At 39.3% G+C, this 19,042-nt stretch overlaps 1 protein-coding gene across 2 annotated transcripts in view; it reads left to right on the top strand.

Moving 5' to 3' along the window:
• The first annotated feature begins 1,658 nt into the window (after nt 1–1,658).
• SKI (SKI proto-oncogene) overlaps nt 1,659–19,042 on the top strand; it is a 290,736-nt gene continuing 273,352 nt past the window's right edge. For both annotated transcript variants that reach the window (XM_044063006.1, XM_044063005.1), the window contains exon 1: nt 1,659–3,234. In XM_044063006.1, the coding sequence (XP_043918941.1) occupies nt 2,287–3,234 (948 nt within the window). In that variant the 5' untranslated portion in view covers nt 1,659–2,286. The remainder of the gene's footprint in view (nt 3,235–19,042) is intronic.

The following is a 19,042-nucleotide window of genomic DNA, read 5'->3' as shown; positions in this document are numbered from 1 at the left end:
TATTCTTTTTTAATCCAAAACCGAGTTAAATGTTAAGCATATACCTTTAAAAATATAATTTACTCAGTTCGATTTATTTCAACTCACATATTGTACTTCCTTTTTTTCTTCCTTCACGTCTTTTCATAGCTGTCAACCTGTTACCTCCAGAATCAGGGACAGTCGAGGACATTTTATATAGTATTGGTACTATTAACCATAGAATCTGAAAGGATAAGAAAATATGAATTAACATGTATTTTTCTGAAATAGAGGAAATCTATAACTCTGATTGTTGTTTTTATTTATGAAGCATAATACACCACATTTTGTCCCAAAATGACAGTTTTGAGAGGAACTGGGGGAAAGAGTACCATTTTCTGCCAAAATCTGGAACGACCCTGAAAATCGGGGATAATTGGGAGGTATGCTTTGTTTTACCTGTAAAAAAATAATTTAGTAACTTGCATTATTGAATATCATAATGAAGACTTTGTTTTGGCGACAAAAGCTATTCTGAACCATGGTCTCTCAGTATAGCCAGCAAGGATGTTGCTTACAGAAATCTTTGTGGTAATCACGTCACTAAACTGAGATGGGATTAATCACTAAGAAAACATATAAATCTACAAAAATTGCACTGGCATTTACCGATACTCGAAATGTTGTACAACACGCCTCAACAATTGTATCTGCAAAGGGGACACACCCCCTGCATCCCTGAAATATGGGAGCGTCCCCACGACTGCGTCTCTTAGATACCATCTCTGAGTTTGCGCAAAGTTGGAGAAAATGGAAAACGGTCGAAAACAAAATAACACTTTTTGCTTTTTCAAGTCCTGAAAAAACAAAACTAAACATCTGCAACAAATTACGTTTTGAGGTACTACCTGTGATCTTTCCTGTGACGTTTTCCGACACAGTGAAACACTACATAAGTTCTGCCATGTCCCCCTTGTAAAGTTTTATATTACAACTCATAGAATCACTCTGCATGAGATACATATGCCCAAATTCTCCTTTCACATGTCCAAATACTTAATAGCGTGCAAGCCTTCAAGTAAGTTTAAAAATATGTTTTCCCTCTGAACACTACCTGGAAGACGATCTTTTAACTCCTGTCAGAATAAGTTTAGTGTGTTCTTTCTACATTTCTATAATGTTTAATATTCTTAGCAAGATTTGTTACAACACTTAACTATCATTTTTCCCATTTACAATTGTGCCAGTTTACCTTGGATGCTGCAGCACATTATACATTTGTACCGCCTTTGTGGTCATGTTAGTAAAGTTCTGCTTGATTAGTTAAAGTTTTCTTTTATCTTACACCCTTTGGTTATACCAACGCACAGTTTAACTGGATAGATTGCTTTCGTGTTATTTAAGTATCACTTACTATATGACTTAAATTATAATAGTTTTAACAACAAAAAAAGATTGCAAACAAATGAGATCTCCACCCTTCCTCAGCTCATTTGCATGCTGCTCGTCTGAGAAACCGATGCTTTATTGTCTTTGAGTTTTTTTCCTCCTTCCTTCCTCCTTATTTCTGCTTGCCTTTGCAGAGCTGAGCCCTTGAGAGGGGGTGGGGAGTGCGGTTGGTGGAAGAGCCAGCCTGGGGAGTCAGACACATTCTTGGCTGGGATTCAATGACTTAGGCAGACACCAACAAACAGAGCGAGCGAGAAAGAGAGAGAGAGAGAGGGCGAGCGAGAGAGATCAGAGCTTTGCATGAGCTCAGCACTCCGGCACTCAGCACTGCAAAGGCAAGCCAGCAATACCGCACTTCGTACTAGTCTGTTTGCCACAAAAAATGAGCACCAGAACACCTCGACTCACACAGAGGGCCAGTGTCACTGAGGACAAGGCTTGCTAACAGTGAAGGAGGATAGTCCACATCAAAAAGAAAAAGACTGGCGTACAGACACAGAGAGAGAAAAAAAACAAGGAGGTGCAGTCACTTCTTAGCACCAAGTACAGAGCTGCGGACTATGAACAGAAGACGGGTGGAAGGAATCGTTTCTCTTTAGATTCAATACTCCAGGAGGAGGACTCCTTTTTAAGGGAGATATATATTCGGAGAACTTGTAAAAGGTCGAGGATCTAGTTTGATATTTACAGTTTTTTTGGGATTGATTGCGGACTTTTTGGCACAACTTTTGGAGAAATTGGCTTGTTTTTTTTTGGTTTATTTGGGTAGTGAATATTTATGTGGATCTTTCTGTGACTTTGGAAAAGAAAACGGATTCTGAATATATATATATTGTGGAGGGGGAGAAGGACAGTGTGTGATCCCCCAAATTAAGAATGGAGACTGTGAGTCGCTTCCACCCCCACCCGGGGTTGCAACAGACCCTAAAGCAGTTCCACCTGAGCTCAATGAACTCGCTGGGGGGTCCGGCGCGATGGGCTCAAGGCATGTTGTACAAGAAGGAAGCGGCGGGGGGCAAGGAACTGACCGTGGACCCTCCCGTATTACCTGCAGTGCCACTGCAGCCCCCACCACCTCCGGTGCTTCCCGGTGGACCTTTGTTTATACCGTCCGATCGCTCCACGGAGCGCTGTGAAACCGTGCTGGAAGGTGAGACTATATCCTGCTTTGCCGTGGGTGGTGAGAAACGGCTGTGCCTGCCGCAGATCCTCAACTCGGTGTTGCGCGATTTCTCGCTCCAGCAGATCAACGGCGTGTGCGACGAGCTGCATGTCTACTGCTCACGGTGCACGGCGGAGCAGCTGGAAATTCTGAAGGTGATGGGCATCCTGCCCTTCTCTGCCCCCTCATGCGGCCTCATCACCCGGACAGACGCCGAGCGGCTCTGCAACGCGCTGCTCGGGGGTGGCAGCTACCCACCTCGCTGCAAGAAAGAACTGTTGCTGGCCGCTAGCAGCGGGATTGGGGCAGCCCCGCCACCTTTGGAGTTAGAAGTTACAGAACTTAGTTTCCGTGTTTATCACGAATGCTTCGGTCGGGGCCGGGGCCTCTTCATACCGGAATTGTACACGTCTCCGGCCGCTGCCTGCATACAGTGTTTGGACTGCAGGCTACTCTACCCACCGCACAAGTTCGTTTCACATTTACACCGCTCACCGGAGAATCGGACGTGTCACTGGGGCTTCGACTCGGCTAACTGGCGGTGCTATGTGTTACTGAACCCCGATTATGATGGGGAGGAGAAGGCGACCCTTGAGGTGCGGCTGGAGGAGATGAAGGAGAAGTTCGACTATGCCAACAAGTACAAGAGGAAAGCCCCAAAGGTGAGTAAAGACCGATACTTGGCTATTACTTTCAATGTCACTTTTGAAAGTTTGTCACAAACGGCAAGCTTTGCTCAAACTAATAACCATCTTTCATTGAAAGTGGATGAGTAACCAGTTACACGCTTCGGTTTATACATTTGTGTGTAAAACTGGAAGGCCTTAATATAATACTGACCCAAAGATTTAGCAGTTAGCTGAGGCACTCTCTTATTGCTATGCTCAGGTAACCAGGAAGGTAGTAGCTAGGAGGTGGATGCCGGAGCTTTCTGCATTTGCAAGGTGCTGCCAGCAGTGCTGACAAACAGCAGCTGTCCTAGATGTCCCAGACTTTCTGCTGATCGGTGTTCCATGTAGATAGACGCCCCCTATTTTCCTGGAGCTGTTATGTTGCAAATAGGTTTATTTGGGGTTATAGTGAGTCATAGTTCATGCATTACAGCCATGTTATTAGAGTGAGACAGTATTGCCCAAGCACTGCGATTGTATACAATACGTATGTTCTGAGCGTACTATGAAATTCCACGTGTACTGTCTTCTTCAGATCTGTATATTTTTTGTTTATTGTGTATGTAGGTTGAGTGCAGGATACGTTTGCAGTAAGCACCGTCAGTCGGGGCAATTTGTGATCGTGTTACTGTCACTGGTTTGTAAGCTGTGTGGACATTCTGCATCTGGAAAGGATGCCTGCTTTATTGCGAATAGTTTTCAGTTACTTTTGCAGTATTTGCTAGTGCTTAGAAGAAGTGGTGTCCCCCTTTTTGTCCTAACTTAAAAAAAAATAAGAGGAGTTAGACCTCAGCCGACACAGACACGGAAGCCCCAGGGTAGTTTGACTTTGTGGGAGTGTTTGTTTTAATGAGGGCACATTATCTCAGGTAAATGGAGGTGGGTGTGTTGTTAATGGCTTGTCTGTCCCCAGCTAATGGTGCGCAAAATGTGCATTTTTGTAGTGACTGAAGAATGGGGGGGGAGGGCATTCATTGAGGAACTGTGTGTCTCGATCCTCGGTGACAGGGGGATGGGAGCGATTTGCACTGCGCTGTGAAACGCAGGCATTGTGTGGAGGCCAAGGTTTTTCCTTCAGTCTCTGTTGTCTAAAACTTACCGTGGGGTTTCCTTATCGTAAGTTACTTTTAATTTGCATTGATGTTAGGAGTTCCTGACCACTTCCTTTGTTTTAACCATTGCAAAATAACACATGTTGCGATTTAATAATCACTTCCATTGCACTTCCCACGCACACCTCTCAACTCATTTTAAGGACTGGTTCCCATTTTGAATATTAACAAAAATCCATGTCCGTAATGTTGTACATTGGAAGTGTCTGTCCTGTATTCTCCGTTATGACTTTTTTACCAAATAGCCATGGCAGATAATATTAAATCGTATTAATTCTTTAACATAACACTTCAAGCATTAAAAATAGTATTGAAGTATGCTGTGTGAGTGCTTCCTAATTTCCTATTTCTTCCCATGTCCATAATATTCTGCAGTGGAAAATGTCTTTCATGCATTCTTCTTTAAGATTTTTCATAGCAAATAATATTGAATCATATTAATTCATCAAAATAACATTTAAGCACACTGTGTGAAAGCTTCCGATTTCTTCCTAACTGAAGTTGTTAGTAAATGATCCGAATTTTGGTGATTTTTTTAAACGTTAGTAGAAGTAGTGTTCCATGTTAAATGTATGTGTCCGTGTATGTATGTGTATATGCGTGCGCGTATATATATATATATATATATATATATATATATATATATATATGTGTGTGTGTGTGTATACGTAAACTATATTTTGTATATAGTTTATATATTTTTTACTGCAGCACAGTTTTTTATGTAAGTCAGAATGATAATTGCTTACTTGTGATAGCAGAGTAACATAAAATGAGGTACAAAATTGTATTCCCTACTTCTCAGTACAGTGCTTTATTGAGAGGCATAGCCTTAGTTTTGTACTCCTATGTCTTTTATAAATAGTTGGCATCCTTGGACAGAATGATTTGTTTCAGTTTAAAATGCTTTAGTGTGACAGAATACATACCCAAACATGTGCAGACATTTTTTTCATTATCCTGTTTGTATTTAATATTTGAAATTGTATATTTTAGTTTTATTTGTGTTGCAATTTTACATATATTATTCACCCTATCCTGAGTGGCCAGAAATGCTTATCTCTTTCATTTCATAAAACTTCAGTGGCATTCTTTTTCCATTTGTACTAGTGCACATATCCTTCTTTTAAGGGTTGAAAACATCATGGCAGACTTCTTGATTGTAACATATTACCGCTTCTTACACCCTTTGCAGCCAGTTTGTTATGTTTTAAAATATGAAATGCAGTCAGTGTTCGCAAGCTGTAAACATTTCTCATTGCTGCAAAGTAAATATGGAGAATAAAAAACGTTATTTTGCACTTTTTTTGACAAAGGTACTCACCCCCATGACCAGTTGTAGCTTTAAGAAGATTATAGATCTGTGAATAAATATATTTTGTTGGCTGTTTACTTACTAGTCTGTTAACAATGGGGTAATAGTCACTGAAAGTTTTGTTTGTGGAAGACAGTTTATGAGTAATGAACTCTAGTGCATTACAGCAGCAATCCAGCCTTGCAAAACACAGCATACTGCTGTTACGGATCCCATCAAAATGTAAATTGTGATCTGGAGGGAGGTGGGTGTGTGGGTGTTTGTGTATTTGTGTCCATTTACCTCATTTTGACTATTATAAGTTGGCTAATGCATTTATTGAATTGTGTGTTGCAGATCTAAAGTGCTGTAAATTTTATGTGTGTTTGTGAGTGCGTGTATATATTTATATATATATATATATATATATATATATATATATATATATATATATATACATGTATAAATAAACACACGTGTGTATATATATTTATATGTATGTGTGTGCATATATATATATATATTTCAGGGGCTGAAGGTTAAGTTAGCTCTGACTGGGGAAGGGTGATTTTAATCAGCTTTAACTGTCTTGTACAGACGAGCAGGACTTCCTAAACGTAAAGTTAGTTGCTGGACTGAGAATGTTGTTTTTCTTCACAAATTGATCTTTAATTTTCAGTTGAAGAATGTCTGCTGTGGCTCGAAATGGGAGTGCACAACATTCTGCCTCTAGCTATCCCTTAGCAGGAGCTAGTCATCGGGAAGAATTAAGAGAATGTTAAAAAAGAGGCATTACTGCTTGCTAGATTATCTGACATTGTATTTCTTTTTTACCTGTAAAGAACTGAAGATTGTACTACATTTTACTCTCTGTAGGCTAATAGCAGTTACACAATTTTTCAGTATCTTTAGAAGCTTTTCAGCAGTTATCATCCACATAAACTCTTATTTATTAGAAATCTGTGGTAGGAAATAACATAAAGTTATCTGAGATCTCAAAATATTGATGTTTTACACTTGGTGAGTGAACTCTATGGTGATGTTACTGATACAAGTTTAGTCTGTAGCTTTCCTTTCTTTAATGTGGGACAGTTACAGTGACCATGGATACATATTTTAGGCTACTCCTCCCTCAAAAAAAAGCTTATTTTGTTGGGGGACAACAGTGGATCATTTGCATGGACTCTTCTGGTTGAAAAGAGCTAATGACTGCATTGTGAGTGACATAATACAAACTCTAAATGGAATGGAACTGATTCTTTTTGAGTAAGTGATGGGTACAAGTTAGAGGGTCATGAACAAGCCATAGTATTTTATCATTTTGTGTCAGATGAGCATTTAGTGTAAGTTTTTTTATAGTGTTTTAAAAATATTTAAAAAGTTGAGAGTAATACTAGAAAATCCATTCTGTTCTTTGTATGTTTTCATTGTATTTTGTTATGAACTGCCATTAAAGTTTTTTATATAATTTGGGATTGGATCCCATGTTGGCTTGACATCGTGTAGATGATGGTTATTGGTGTCAGCAAAGACAGGCTGATGTATGCATTTGTAAACATGCACAGAGCCGTGAGTATATTTAGGGATGAGGTTAGTGACTTGAATAGCTACACACTTTCTCAATTTGTGTAATGTTTCTGAGCTGCTGAGCAAAGGCCCTGAAATAGTAGACAGGATGTCACACTGGAGTAATGTCTCTCTTCGAAGAACAAGCAAATGGGCAGGACTTCAATGCAGAAGGAAAGGGAAAGACACAAGTCTGACTGGAAACAGAGTATGTAAAAGAAAAATTAAGTATTTTTCCTCTACTGTGTGTTTTCTGTATTGTATTGCAGTTTGTAACAGGAGAATTTGAATGGGCAAACAATGTTGTATGTGTGACACAATCTGTCTCATATATCTTTTGGTAGGTTATTGCAGTTTTCTTAGACAGACTAGGCAACGGGGATACCGTTAAAAAAGGGGAGCTGGTAGCTACAGAATCAATTATCGTGGCCTTGTAGAAGCCTCCACAACCAGTACAGTAGCATTCTTATATTGCTCAATAATTGATTGATTGATTGATTGATTATGTTTGTATTTTTATTATCGAACAGGTGGATTGATCCATAAAGGACCTATTTTAGCCATTGTCATTGCCGGAAGTGGTGTAAGAGAAAGTGTGATATAGTTATGTATAAAAACGTATTTATTTACTAAACACACAGTGACATGAGATGCTGTAATATTGAGTAACATATAAAGTAACGCACATATTACTTTACAAAAAACACACAGAAATTAGATTAATTTTAATTCATGTAAGGTAACAGATTATAGCAGATATTTGAAGGCAGCGATGTTTAGCATGAAGAGTGAGGGATTTGATTAGAGCAATTCTAAAATGTCTTAAGAGAGCTACCTTCCCTGAGATATTCGTGGTTCATTCCAGGGTCTAGATTCTGTAACATTATGTTTGGGGCAGGACACAGCTGTATTTTAACCATAGTCAGTTAAATAAAGGGAAAGATTCCCAAAGGAATAGTTACAGACAAATTATGCATATTAAGTAGTGGACAAGAATTTGTCACCTTTTGACCTTTTCTGGGCTATGTCTGAAGGGAGGGAGAAAATTTGGCACTGGATGCCTAAAGATAAACAAATTTGGAATAAATGATTAAACAAAGATCTTGACAAGATTGATGAATGCGGAATATGTTAGAAGACTACAAGAGGTTCTAGTGTAACTTGGATTTATTTATATGGATTTGTTACCAAGGTGTGCAGGCTTATCCAAAGGTACCTTTAAGCCTTACCCAAGTTATTAGACAGTTACAAGCATACATATATAAACAAAAGACTTATTTAATAAGAAAACAAGTACAAATGGGTAAGACATAAAATCTCACAGCTATAAAATATTGGTATTTTAAAAAAAGTTAATAGAGATTGAAACAAACAGACAAACATCACTTTCTTAATGCACTACTAACCTCATTTTCTTTTGGATAGTGTTTAAGTTCAAAGACTGCAGGTTAGAACAGAGCTAGAAAACTTAATTATACCATATATACCTGGATTAAATGGAGGTTGAACACATAATGGATTCAGTAATTGATATAATGATTGTATGACAGCTCTTTGAATTCTATTCAGAGTGCTTTCCAGTTTCAGTTGAGAAGAAAGGGGAGCAGGGATAAGAGAGGGTAAGACGCTACCAGTATGGAGCATAATGTATCGAGAGGACAGGTAAATGTTTAGGAAGGAAAGGAAAGATTGGATGGGAGATGGGAAATTCACCCCGGGGATCATGTCAGTCGCCCTGCTAGACAGGTGTTCGGAGAAGTAAATATTGTGGGAAGAAATATCCAGGGAATTGTTATGGCTAGGCTTGCATAGGCCCTAGGGCCGATGTCCTAGTACCAACCTATGAACATATGAAAGTGAAGATGTAGGCAACAGGATGGAAGTCATAGATCATGTGAAATCAAACTATTAGTGGAGAGCAGAAGCTGGAGACAAGAGGCTGTCTTTTCCAGTAACTTCTAGTCATCTCTAGGGACATGGGGAGTGTCTTAAAGTTAATAATTTAATACTTAACTGGTTTCTTGCTGTTTTCTTGTTTCTTATTGTACTGTAGGGATTCTTGAAATTGTCCACCAACTTCCAAAATATAGTCCCTCTACTCCTCAAAATGTAGATCTCTCAAACCTGGTCACCGTATGTTTGTGGATCATATATCTTTTCAGCACTGAAAAAAAAACCTGAAACCCTGAAATGATGTACTTAAAATTAAAAAAATCTAATCAAGCAAGCCTTTTTAGGATAAATGTATTTATATATATTTTATATATGTATATATATATATATATATATATATATATATATATATATATATATATATATATATGTATATATAATGTGTGTGTATGAAAGCCACAGGTCTGTTGCAGTAAGCACATACAACTCAGGTTCAGGTGCTGGAGACTAATGATAATCCCGTTTATTAACTAGAATGCCCTCCCCCCAACAGCTTGTTACAAAAATGCCAGACAGGCTGCTGTATTGCCAAAAAAAAAATAATAGTAATGCAACTAATAATGATAACAGATATTTTTAAATATATTTCATGGTCCAGTCTTTCTTAATAAAGTCAGGAGTGTCTTAAAATTCATATCTTATTAACTGGGGTTTCCTGTTTGGAATTGCAGAGTGAGGTTTTAGATCGTAATATCTGAGTTAAGTTTTTAACCTTGAGAGCAGTTCAGTTAACTTATTACTGGAAGACTTTGTGCAAGTATCATTGATAAGAGTATTTGTCCAGAGGGGAATCAATCTAATTTATTAACTCTAGTAACTGACTGATCTATCTGTTACTGTTTTCAGCCACAATCCAGGTCACGGGGGGCAATAATTAATGCATCATAAAAGTGGCAGGAAAGCTGAATCCATCCACCCACAACCCCTTTTTCCCATTTTTCCACATGGGGACGGGGTGTCACATCAGCAGTAACAATCATCTAGAGCCAAGGTTTACACCACCAGGTGGCTAGCCCTGCAGTGACCACCACAAACACACACAAACACTCACACCTATGGCCAATTTACAGTGTCCAGTCCACCTACTACATCTCTTTGGAATGTTTATTTATTTAACATTTGTTTACCGGGAAAGTCCGACTTGGAACAAAACTAATTTTCAGCGGAGGCCTGGGGAGAAATGCTTCAGATGCATGCCTTTGTAACGTGGGAGGAAACCGGAGAACTGGGTGAGAACCCACACAAACACAGGGAGGACATGCAAACTCCACAAAGAAGGCACCCCACCCAATAATCAAACTGGGGAACCTCTTGCTGTGAGGTGACAACACTACCCACTACACCACTGTGCTGTTCTCCCCACTCTGCTGCCAAAACCAATGCAGACATAGGGAGAATTTGCAGTCTCAACTTGGCCTGTAACCCCCCTGGATGCCAGAGATATCAAGCAGAGATTGTAACCAGCCTTTTTCCTGTGTTGTTTCATCCTGATTCTTTGCTTCTCTGCAATATGGATTAAGGCCTCTTTAGTTACAATGTGGATGTCATCCTAATAAAACCAGAAGCTGAGGAACCTGCAGTTTTAGATAGCAGGTTTGAAGGACATTTGTGAACTAGAAGGTTTAGGCTGATTGAATATTGAAGCACTAGTGAATATAATCTAAGGCTGTGAACAGGAATTTACCTGTTAAGGAAAAGGCAGCTAATGGATGTGCCATGGGGGTGATATTAAACTGGGTTCTTAAAGTACTTGAGCAAGGAAAGTGTAACTAGTAAATACTCATAGGATACTGTCCTGATGGAGTGCAGCACAGTGGATGTCCTAGACAGGGATTAAAACTGGGGAATAATCATGGATTAAAACTAAGACAGAATGTAGCATTTTACATGCAGGGAATGGAAGCAAACATTATCTAATAGGGAAATAAAAGAAGTAGATAATTGAAGTAAGGCAGGTGAATGTAATTTGATTGTTATAGCTGATGTCAGGGAGCATGGTAGGCATTAGCAAATAGAGTGGCATGCAGAATATTTATGAGAGTAAGGTTATGTGTTTGCAGAAAAAAGTAGTCATAAAAATAATGCAGTGAAATGTCGCTTGTCTTATATGGCTGTCACTGTAATAGGACATGAAAAGATGTTGTAGGAATTGGAATTTGTGTGACCTGGAATATTTTTTGCATCTTCTAGTCTCTGTTGACCAATGAAGACCTACTAGGCCCAAGTGCCTGTATTGATGGGGTGAGCGCAGGAACTTTTACGTGGTCAGTAACTTGCTTGGAGTTTGATATGTGTAGTTAGGGAGGTTTGCATTATGTATATGGTGAGCTCTTAGAAAGATGCTACTTTAAATCCACTCTGTTATACTTAACTACCTGATAAAATGTATGTGTGTGTGTGTGTGTGTGTGTGTGTGTGCGTGGGGGGGGGGGGGGTGATCTCACCTGTTGGGACCAGCAAAGGAAATTCTTTTGTTCGGACCAAAGTGACGATTGTCCGTTATTTGATAGTGCTTTGGGAGCCTTGTTTTCCTTTAATGGTGACAGCTGTGTGTTTGTGAAATTCCCTTATGTTTTGTTTTTAGGGTGTCAGTTATGACATCTGTGAATTGATTTTGTCATTCAGGAATATATCTTTGAAAGAACGTTTGCTTAAAGCATGGTCATATTACATGCTTTGGAGTACATGTGAATTGAGGAATCACAAAATCAAAGTTCCAAAAATACCTCTGCATATGACATGGCAGTAGGGTCGGCAGGGTGAGTCCCTTAGTTATTGCCATAATCTGTAGCAGTCTGCATTTATTTTGGCCAACCACGGTGGTGGTGCTGCGGTAGCGTTGTCGCCTCACAGTAAGACGCTGTCCAGTTCGATTCTCAGCTAGAGCGTCTTCTGCGTGGAGACATGCGTGAATGGGCGTACCTTCATTGAAGGTTGTGCGTCAGGCCTGGAAAGCCGGTACGTAAAAATCAACTGCCAATCATTAGCGGACCGGAGTTCCGCTGTGGCGACCCCTAACCGGGAAAAGCCGAAAGACACAAACAAACAAACCAAGCTTTTAAATCAGTTTTTCCCCATAAACTTAGAAACATTTTATGCACAACATGTTGGAACTCGATCAGTAGGACAGAACAGTGAAGAACACTTATGTTTAGGAGACCATTGCTTAGCTTGCCTTTCTTAATTCTTACTAGTCCTGGATATTTCCACCGCCTCATTATTTCAGTGAGCTATTTGTGTCTTTTCTTTAGATACACAGTATTTCAAGTGCAGTGTCTAAAATGTTTGTTGATCGATGCGCAGCAAGTGAGGTTGCTTAAGCACCAGAAAGGCAGAATCCAGGCCCGTTTTATGTGTGCGTATGCTTGAGCGCAGTGCTGCATTTTTCTAATTTAAGTGGACTCTGCTATGTCATCCTGTTGTGCCTGTCTGATTCACAGTATAACTAGCTCTGCAGTCGCATTGTGTATGTGTGTACCACTCTTATGACTGCAACAAGTACTGGCCTTCCAGGAGTCGTTTTCCTTGGAGATTTGTTAAGCGACAGCAGATCGTGAAAGGAAAAATGGAAGCTACCAATTTTTTTTTTTCCATTTCCAGGCATACCTGTGAAATCACTGCAAACATTGAAGTTGGCCTGAGTTTATATCTGTATTGCATCCTGTTATTCAACTCCTTTCCCATACACAGTGAGTACTGCTTCAAAAATGCACACTGTCGTTATTCATGAACCTAAAGGTGTTAACTTACCGTTTTCACAAGAAGATCGAGGTGGGGGATACTACTAGAGGCAAAATTAATACATTAAAGAGTTTTCTTTAACTCTTTTTTTCACCTAGATAATATTGATGACATTTTTGTGGGAACTTATGTCTGCTAGTTGGAAATAATAGTTCTTTATTAGTTGGTCAACTCTGAAGCATAGATAACTGTTTAGAAAATGAGAGGAAAGAACGTGTTTGTTTTTTACAATATGGACTACCTTGTTTAACTTAATTTCGTGCAGAACTTATGATCTCCCCACCCCTCCTTAATAGGGTGCTGCCATGATAGTTTTTTTTTTTTCCCTTTACTGCTCAGACCACCAAACCCCTTTCCTAGCGATGCATTAATAGTAGTTTTAACTTTCCTGCCTACACTATCAAAACACTCCTTATCCACAGGACCCCCCCCCCCCCCCGACTAGTCAAAGCCATATTTCCTTCTAAGGCTAGAGTTGGGCTAAAGAGAACTATCATTCTTGGGCAGTTATATGTCCACAGATGAACGGCCACAATGTTTCCCTGTATTTAAAAGTATGACTAAAGCCTCTGATCTCTACAATAGGTGATAGCCTTTGCCCCACCTCCCACCCCCCAGCATAGCTGATCTAGTAAAATGCTGCTTATTACCACTCTCCCATCCCCTCTGCTGACCAGATCTGCTAATCAACCCACGTCCCCTGTGCTGCAGTCAGGGCCCTTTGTCAGCATAATGGCATTATGGATGTCAGATTGTCCCAGGCTTGAAACTTGGATTCAGAAGACATCTTGTATGTGTGACTGCATGGGTGTCAATGTCCAGGAGCACTGCTGTACCGCTCCCTGTTCTTCGGTCTTCTTGACTTATATGGTTACTTTATTCTTAAACTAGTACAGGAAATGTAGTTTTAGCAAAATCTTAAATAAAGGGTAAAAGTAGATTTATGGCTCTTTTAGGGGGTCACTGAGTGAAAAAGGGACAGAGTTATAAATCATTGAAAGAGGAAAAGTTTAAAAGTTATTGATGCTGTTTAGGTCCCTCTGAACTACATGCTCTAGGGACATAAACCTTGTCACTACAGTAAACAGAACATGCTGGAGGGACAGATTCCTGTCCCAGAGACTTCCCATACCCTGGAACAAACTACCTGTCTATATCAAACAAAGCTCCTCATTAGCACTCTTCAAGCAAAATCTTGATGATTAGATGGGAATTAGGAAATTCACCCCGGGGATCACCTCTGTGGCTCTGCTCGACAGTAGGACAGGAAAATAATTTTCTTGGGTGGCGAAAGCCAGGGTACCTTTTTGGCTAGGCTTATATCGGCCCTAGGGCCAATAGCCTAGTACCTACCTATGAACCTATGATGTATGGCCGTTGCATTTGATAAAGCTTCACTACTGTACCGGTTTTTATACACCTGTGTATGAGTTTGGATGTATAATCTATTTGTATATGCGTTTAGTCAAATGAGTCCACATTCAGGCATTGTAAAGGGCCTTATTAAGACACAATGACTTTTTTTATGCCATTGGTGCTTTGACCATCCGTCTGCCTGGTAGAGCCCATTATATCCCATTGACCTGAATGTCCAGCACGCGCTCGCCTCAGCTGCAGTGCATTGCAGGGTTGCACTTGCCTTCTGACTGATGTCATAAAGTAGCAAGACCTTGCTGCAGCCTTGCTTCAAGGATGGGCCTGACAACCTTGATGGTTCACTCCTGTCCCCCAAGTTGGCACTTCCAAAACCAGGAGTCAGTAGGAAAATGCAAATTGTTTGGGATGCAGTCTTCATTTTATCCGTTAGTGCCACAGAACAGAGTCATAGGAAGGTTGGGGGGGGGCAACAGCCAACTTGATGAGGATTGTGAACTGGTGGACTGTTTACAAACTGTCATTACTGTGATCACAATCATGAAAATACTCGCAGCAATGACAGCTTGTAAACTCTTAACTGTTCATTTTTTCTAAATATAGCAACAATTTATTAATTTGATGTATAATAACTTGTTGCTACATTTAAAAAAAGACATTACAACAGTTTGTAGACTGTTAAGTGATTGTATTATTGATAGCAGGGAGTGTGCTGGCCTGTGTTGCTAAAGCTCTGCTTCAGAGCCAGTTAGAAAGTTAACATTTGAAGTGGCATGATACGGGGACAAATGTGGTGGCTGTAAAATATTGTGCACGAGTTGATGCATTTGGTGCTCTAGTGGTAGTTTAAGGACATCGATGTGCAGCAATAAACGGAACACTACTTTGAAGAGCTAGTACTGATACTTTGCAGTAGCTCATACCCAATTGTGTTTCCCCAACTAGTTGTCTTCCCAGTAACAACCAGATAGCTGCAGGATACTTCATTACCATTCTAAACTAGCCTTTTAAGCATTCAGGATAAGCAGTAAAATGCATCACAGAACATGTAGACTTTCTGAGCCGCTGGGCCTTTTGCAAGGGCCCAGGTCACTGGCTCCATAAGGGAGATTTGACCCAGGAGCAGTTGATGTGCTTCACCAGCCAGCTGTTGTATCCCTGCAACCTGCAGACACCATGACGACATAGGACACCATTTTAAATTTGAAAAGATGAATACAAGACTGGGAAACAGAAGAGCAGTGGTGATTCTTACAACTCAGAATAAGTTGACAATTCTATTGTTTGACCTGTAAAACTGTAAATGTATTTTAATAGGTCATGTTGAATATGTGTTCGTATTTGTAGTGTTATTCTGTCTTGTGGAAGAGAACTGGCATGCTCTGGATTGCTGACCTAAAGCAAACAGGCACTGGCACATTATCACATTTTCTCTGTCCTTTGTGGGGAGGATTTAAACTTTAAATCACACTGACTCTGGGAAGTGAAGCCATTTCTAACCTTGCTTGACACACAGCCTTTTATAGGGTGACCTCTTTTTATTATATGCTAATGTGGGAAAAACTCTACAACTATAGCATAGGTCAACCCAGGACACCACCCCCACCTAAGCTAAGATTTCCAAGTACTTTTTCCCGTTGTATGTGCTCTATTCAGAAACTGATGTGGTGGGTGTTTTACTAAAATTATTTACAGGGTTACTTGATCTGACACTTTCTTTGACTTTGTCAGACTGGACAGATGAAAGGTTTTACGTAGTTTGCCTTAGCTGTAGTATTCCTGCAAAAGCAGCATTTGGAGGGCAGGAATATAAATTAAATCCTTGTTTTTCACTTCAGCATGGCATATATATCTATATATATATGTATATATATATCTATATATATATATATATATATATATATGTATATATATATATATATATATATATGTGTGTGTATATATATATATATATATATATTGACATAAAGATGAACTGTGCAGAACAGCTTTTTAAAGATACCTGACTCAAGGGAAGTACTTGCTGGAAATTTTGTATATGTAATTTTCTAATCGGATTATTAAGAATTGAAAATTTCTTACAAAGGTGTTGCACATGAGAGCAAAAGGCCTAAGTAAACCCTCTCCACGCATGTCTGAATAAAAAATATGTAGATACTTTTTGTTTATATTTAAGATGTGGTGTGTATAGGTATCTGTTTTGCTATATTTAAGTACCTTACAGACATAGAAACACAAACACACCAGAATTTTCAATGACGTGAAAAGCTTATACCGTGCAGATTTATTTTGCCCTTTGTTTTTCACAGGTGTAACATGTCTTTTTTTTGCATTACATTACTTCTTATTAGATTCTGACTGGTTAGCAACATTGATTTTGACTAGTCAGTGCTGCTGATGTAAAATGTATAGAGCAGCACCTCCTGTTGGCTGACCTTGATATAAATAAGCGCATACTTTTTTTTCCCTTCTCTGCTGAGGGATTATGTGGGTGAGGCACCTTGAAGCAAGGTTAAGGAAAGCTGAGGATTCTTTTAAAGTCATCAGTAGCTGAGCACGTTGTTTATCCTTTCAAGTTCAAAGAACTCTGTTGATAAATTGGGAATCAGTTAGCTGGAGGGTATCTAAAGAAATGTGGGTTGTTTACCTTTAAGTGAAAAGTGAAAAAGGATTTTTTACAAGGTTTAAAACGTAAAGAAATTGTGGTCATGATGGGGCATGAATGAACGGCGTCTGCACACCTGTTTGATATTAAAATCAATCATTCACTATGTGGTTTTCAGCCAGAAATTCAAGTTCCTTTTTGTCATTCCAGTTCTTTTGTTTGAAGCATAATTAGAGACAGAGAGAGAAAGACAGAGAAAAGGAGTGGTAGAAAAATGCCTAGAGCTAATAATCCTAGATAACTTGTGCGCATTCAAAAAAAGTAGGGTTGTCTTTGTTATTGATGAACTTTTAAAGGGCACATGTCTGCTTAATGTGGATATACAGTTTTGCTACAGTTTTGACTGACAGAGAATTTTTCAGCTTGTATTTATAGTTCTGTCTTTATAAGGAAATTATGTAATTGGTAGTGCCTATAAGGACAAGGTACTGGCAGTTTAGTTCAGAAGATTAAGGCTATGAGCTGCTTATGAGCATTGTCCTGGGTTTGATTCCCTTATCTGCATGCTGTGTGTCTTTTGTCAGGTAACCAAGCAGAGTTCCTGGGTCATCCTTGAAAAAAAAGACAGTTGGATCTTGCTGGATGGTTACCATGTTAGCAAATGAAATAAAAAATAATAAATTGCTATTCCTCAACACTGAACTTGAGTAAATTTTCAAGCAGAAACTTAAACTGCATTATTTTGTTGGATTTCTAGCAATTTTTTTTTCACAGCATTAGAATTACTCCTCTTTCTTGTGCTGCCTTTTCTTCTTTTGTTAGGTTGACCACTAGATTTGCTTATATATGGTCATGCAGTGAAGTGGTATCTTCTGAGCCCACTGTTTCGTGGCCGAATCTATGGTTAAAATAGTAAATAACACTGCACTACAGCATCATCCGAGAGGATGTCACTGTAGTAGGTGAAGACTTATAACTGGTCCTCAGAGGTTTCTTCTAAAGTTTTTTGTCTTTCTAAATGATGGCATAATTCTCATATTAGAATTGATTATTTTGCTCCAGATAGGGATCTCGCTGTGTCTGCTTCTGTCCCTCTCAACTGTATATTTTTGAAAGCCTTTCCATCCTAGTGCATGTTGACTGTGTACATTCGGCATTACATAATCCTGCTTTAGAAACCAGTAGAAGGGCAATTTCCCATATTTAAACATGTCACTGCTACCATGCGTATTCTGGTCTGGTTGCTTAAACATCAGCGATTCAAGTTCCCTTAGTCAGCATGTGCACAGCTGAGTAGTTAGCTGCCTCTGTTCTCTGTTTTTCACATTCTTGCACCTACCGATAGCAGGCACAGCAGTCCAGTTTATCAGCATTTGATGAAAAGGGGTTTCTCACTTTTTCGTAGGACTTTCGAGGAACGGCTATTATGTATTTTAAAAATAATGTTCTTCAAGTTGTTCATTCGTAGAATAACTCCTCTGTGGAGGAGACAACACTGGAGCAGGCTTCGGTTGGCTCCCCAAAACAGATATTATGTGTCATATTTTGTTGAACTGTACCATATTCATTTGAACTGTGTTGTTTTGGTAATCCTTAGTGGTTTCTCATAGTCTTTGACCAGAACTCCTGAAGTGAGCCTGGGGAGACTGAAGTGAATGGCTTAACTTTGTTAAATCATCGTTACAGGAAACCTTTGAAAAGCCCTCTGGATTATAAGGTGTACTTTGAACTGGCCTGGACACCACTGCATTTCTAAGAACAAAATAGCCCTTTAGTGTTTCTCTTGAATAAGGAAATTGAAAGCTTCAGACAGTCTTTCTCTACGACCATGCTCTTTCCATACTTTTTTAAAAGGCCATCCACCTTTATACAGTAGATCTCCATGAAATCCAAAGGCAGATCAGTTTGACATTTGTACTGTCCAGCACAGGTCAGAAACACATTAATATCTGGCTCCATCCCATTATGTCTTTTTTTCTGGTCATGTTTATATTTGGCTCCTCTCCTTTAGGCCTGTTTTCTTGTCATGTTTGAGAAAGGTGCAGTCTGAAACCACTGTAGCCCCGTAGCTGTATATGTCACTATTCCAGTCCATGGCTTTTCTGGAGTGTCAGGTTGTGTGAAAACCATCCCTTGTTAGATTAACTTTTCATG

Source organism: Protopterus annectens, chromosome 2.part1, assembly GCF_019279795.1.
Source record: "Protopterus annectens isolate FY-2018-M chromosome 2.part1, PAN1.0, whole genome shotgun sequence".
Classification (NCBI taxonomy): Eukaryota; Metazoa; Chordata; order Ceratodontiformes; family Protopteridae; genus Protopterus; species Protopterus annectens.
The sequence above is the reverse complement of the archived record's forward strand: the minus strand, read 5'-3'. Positions and strand labels throughout refer to the sequence as shown.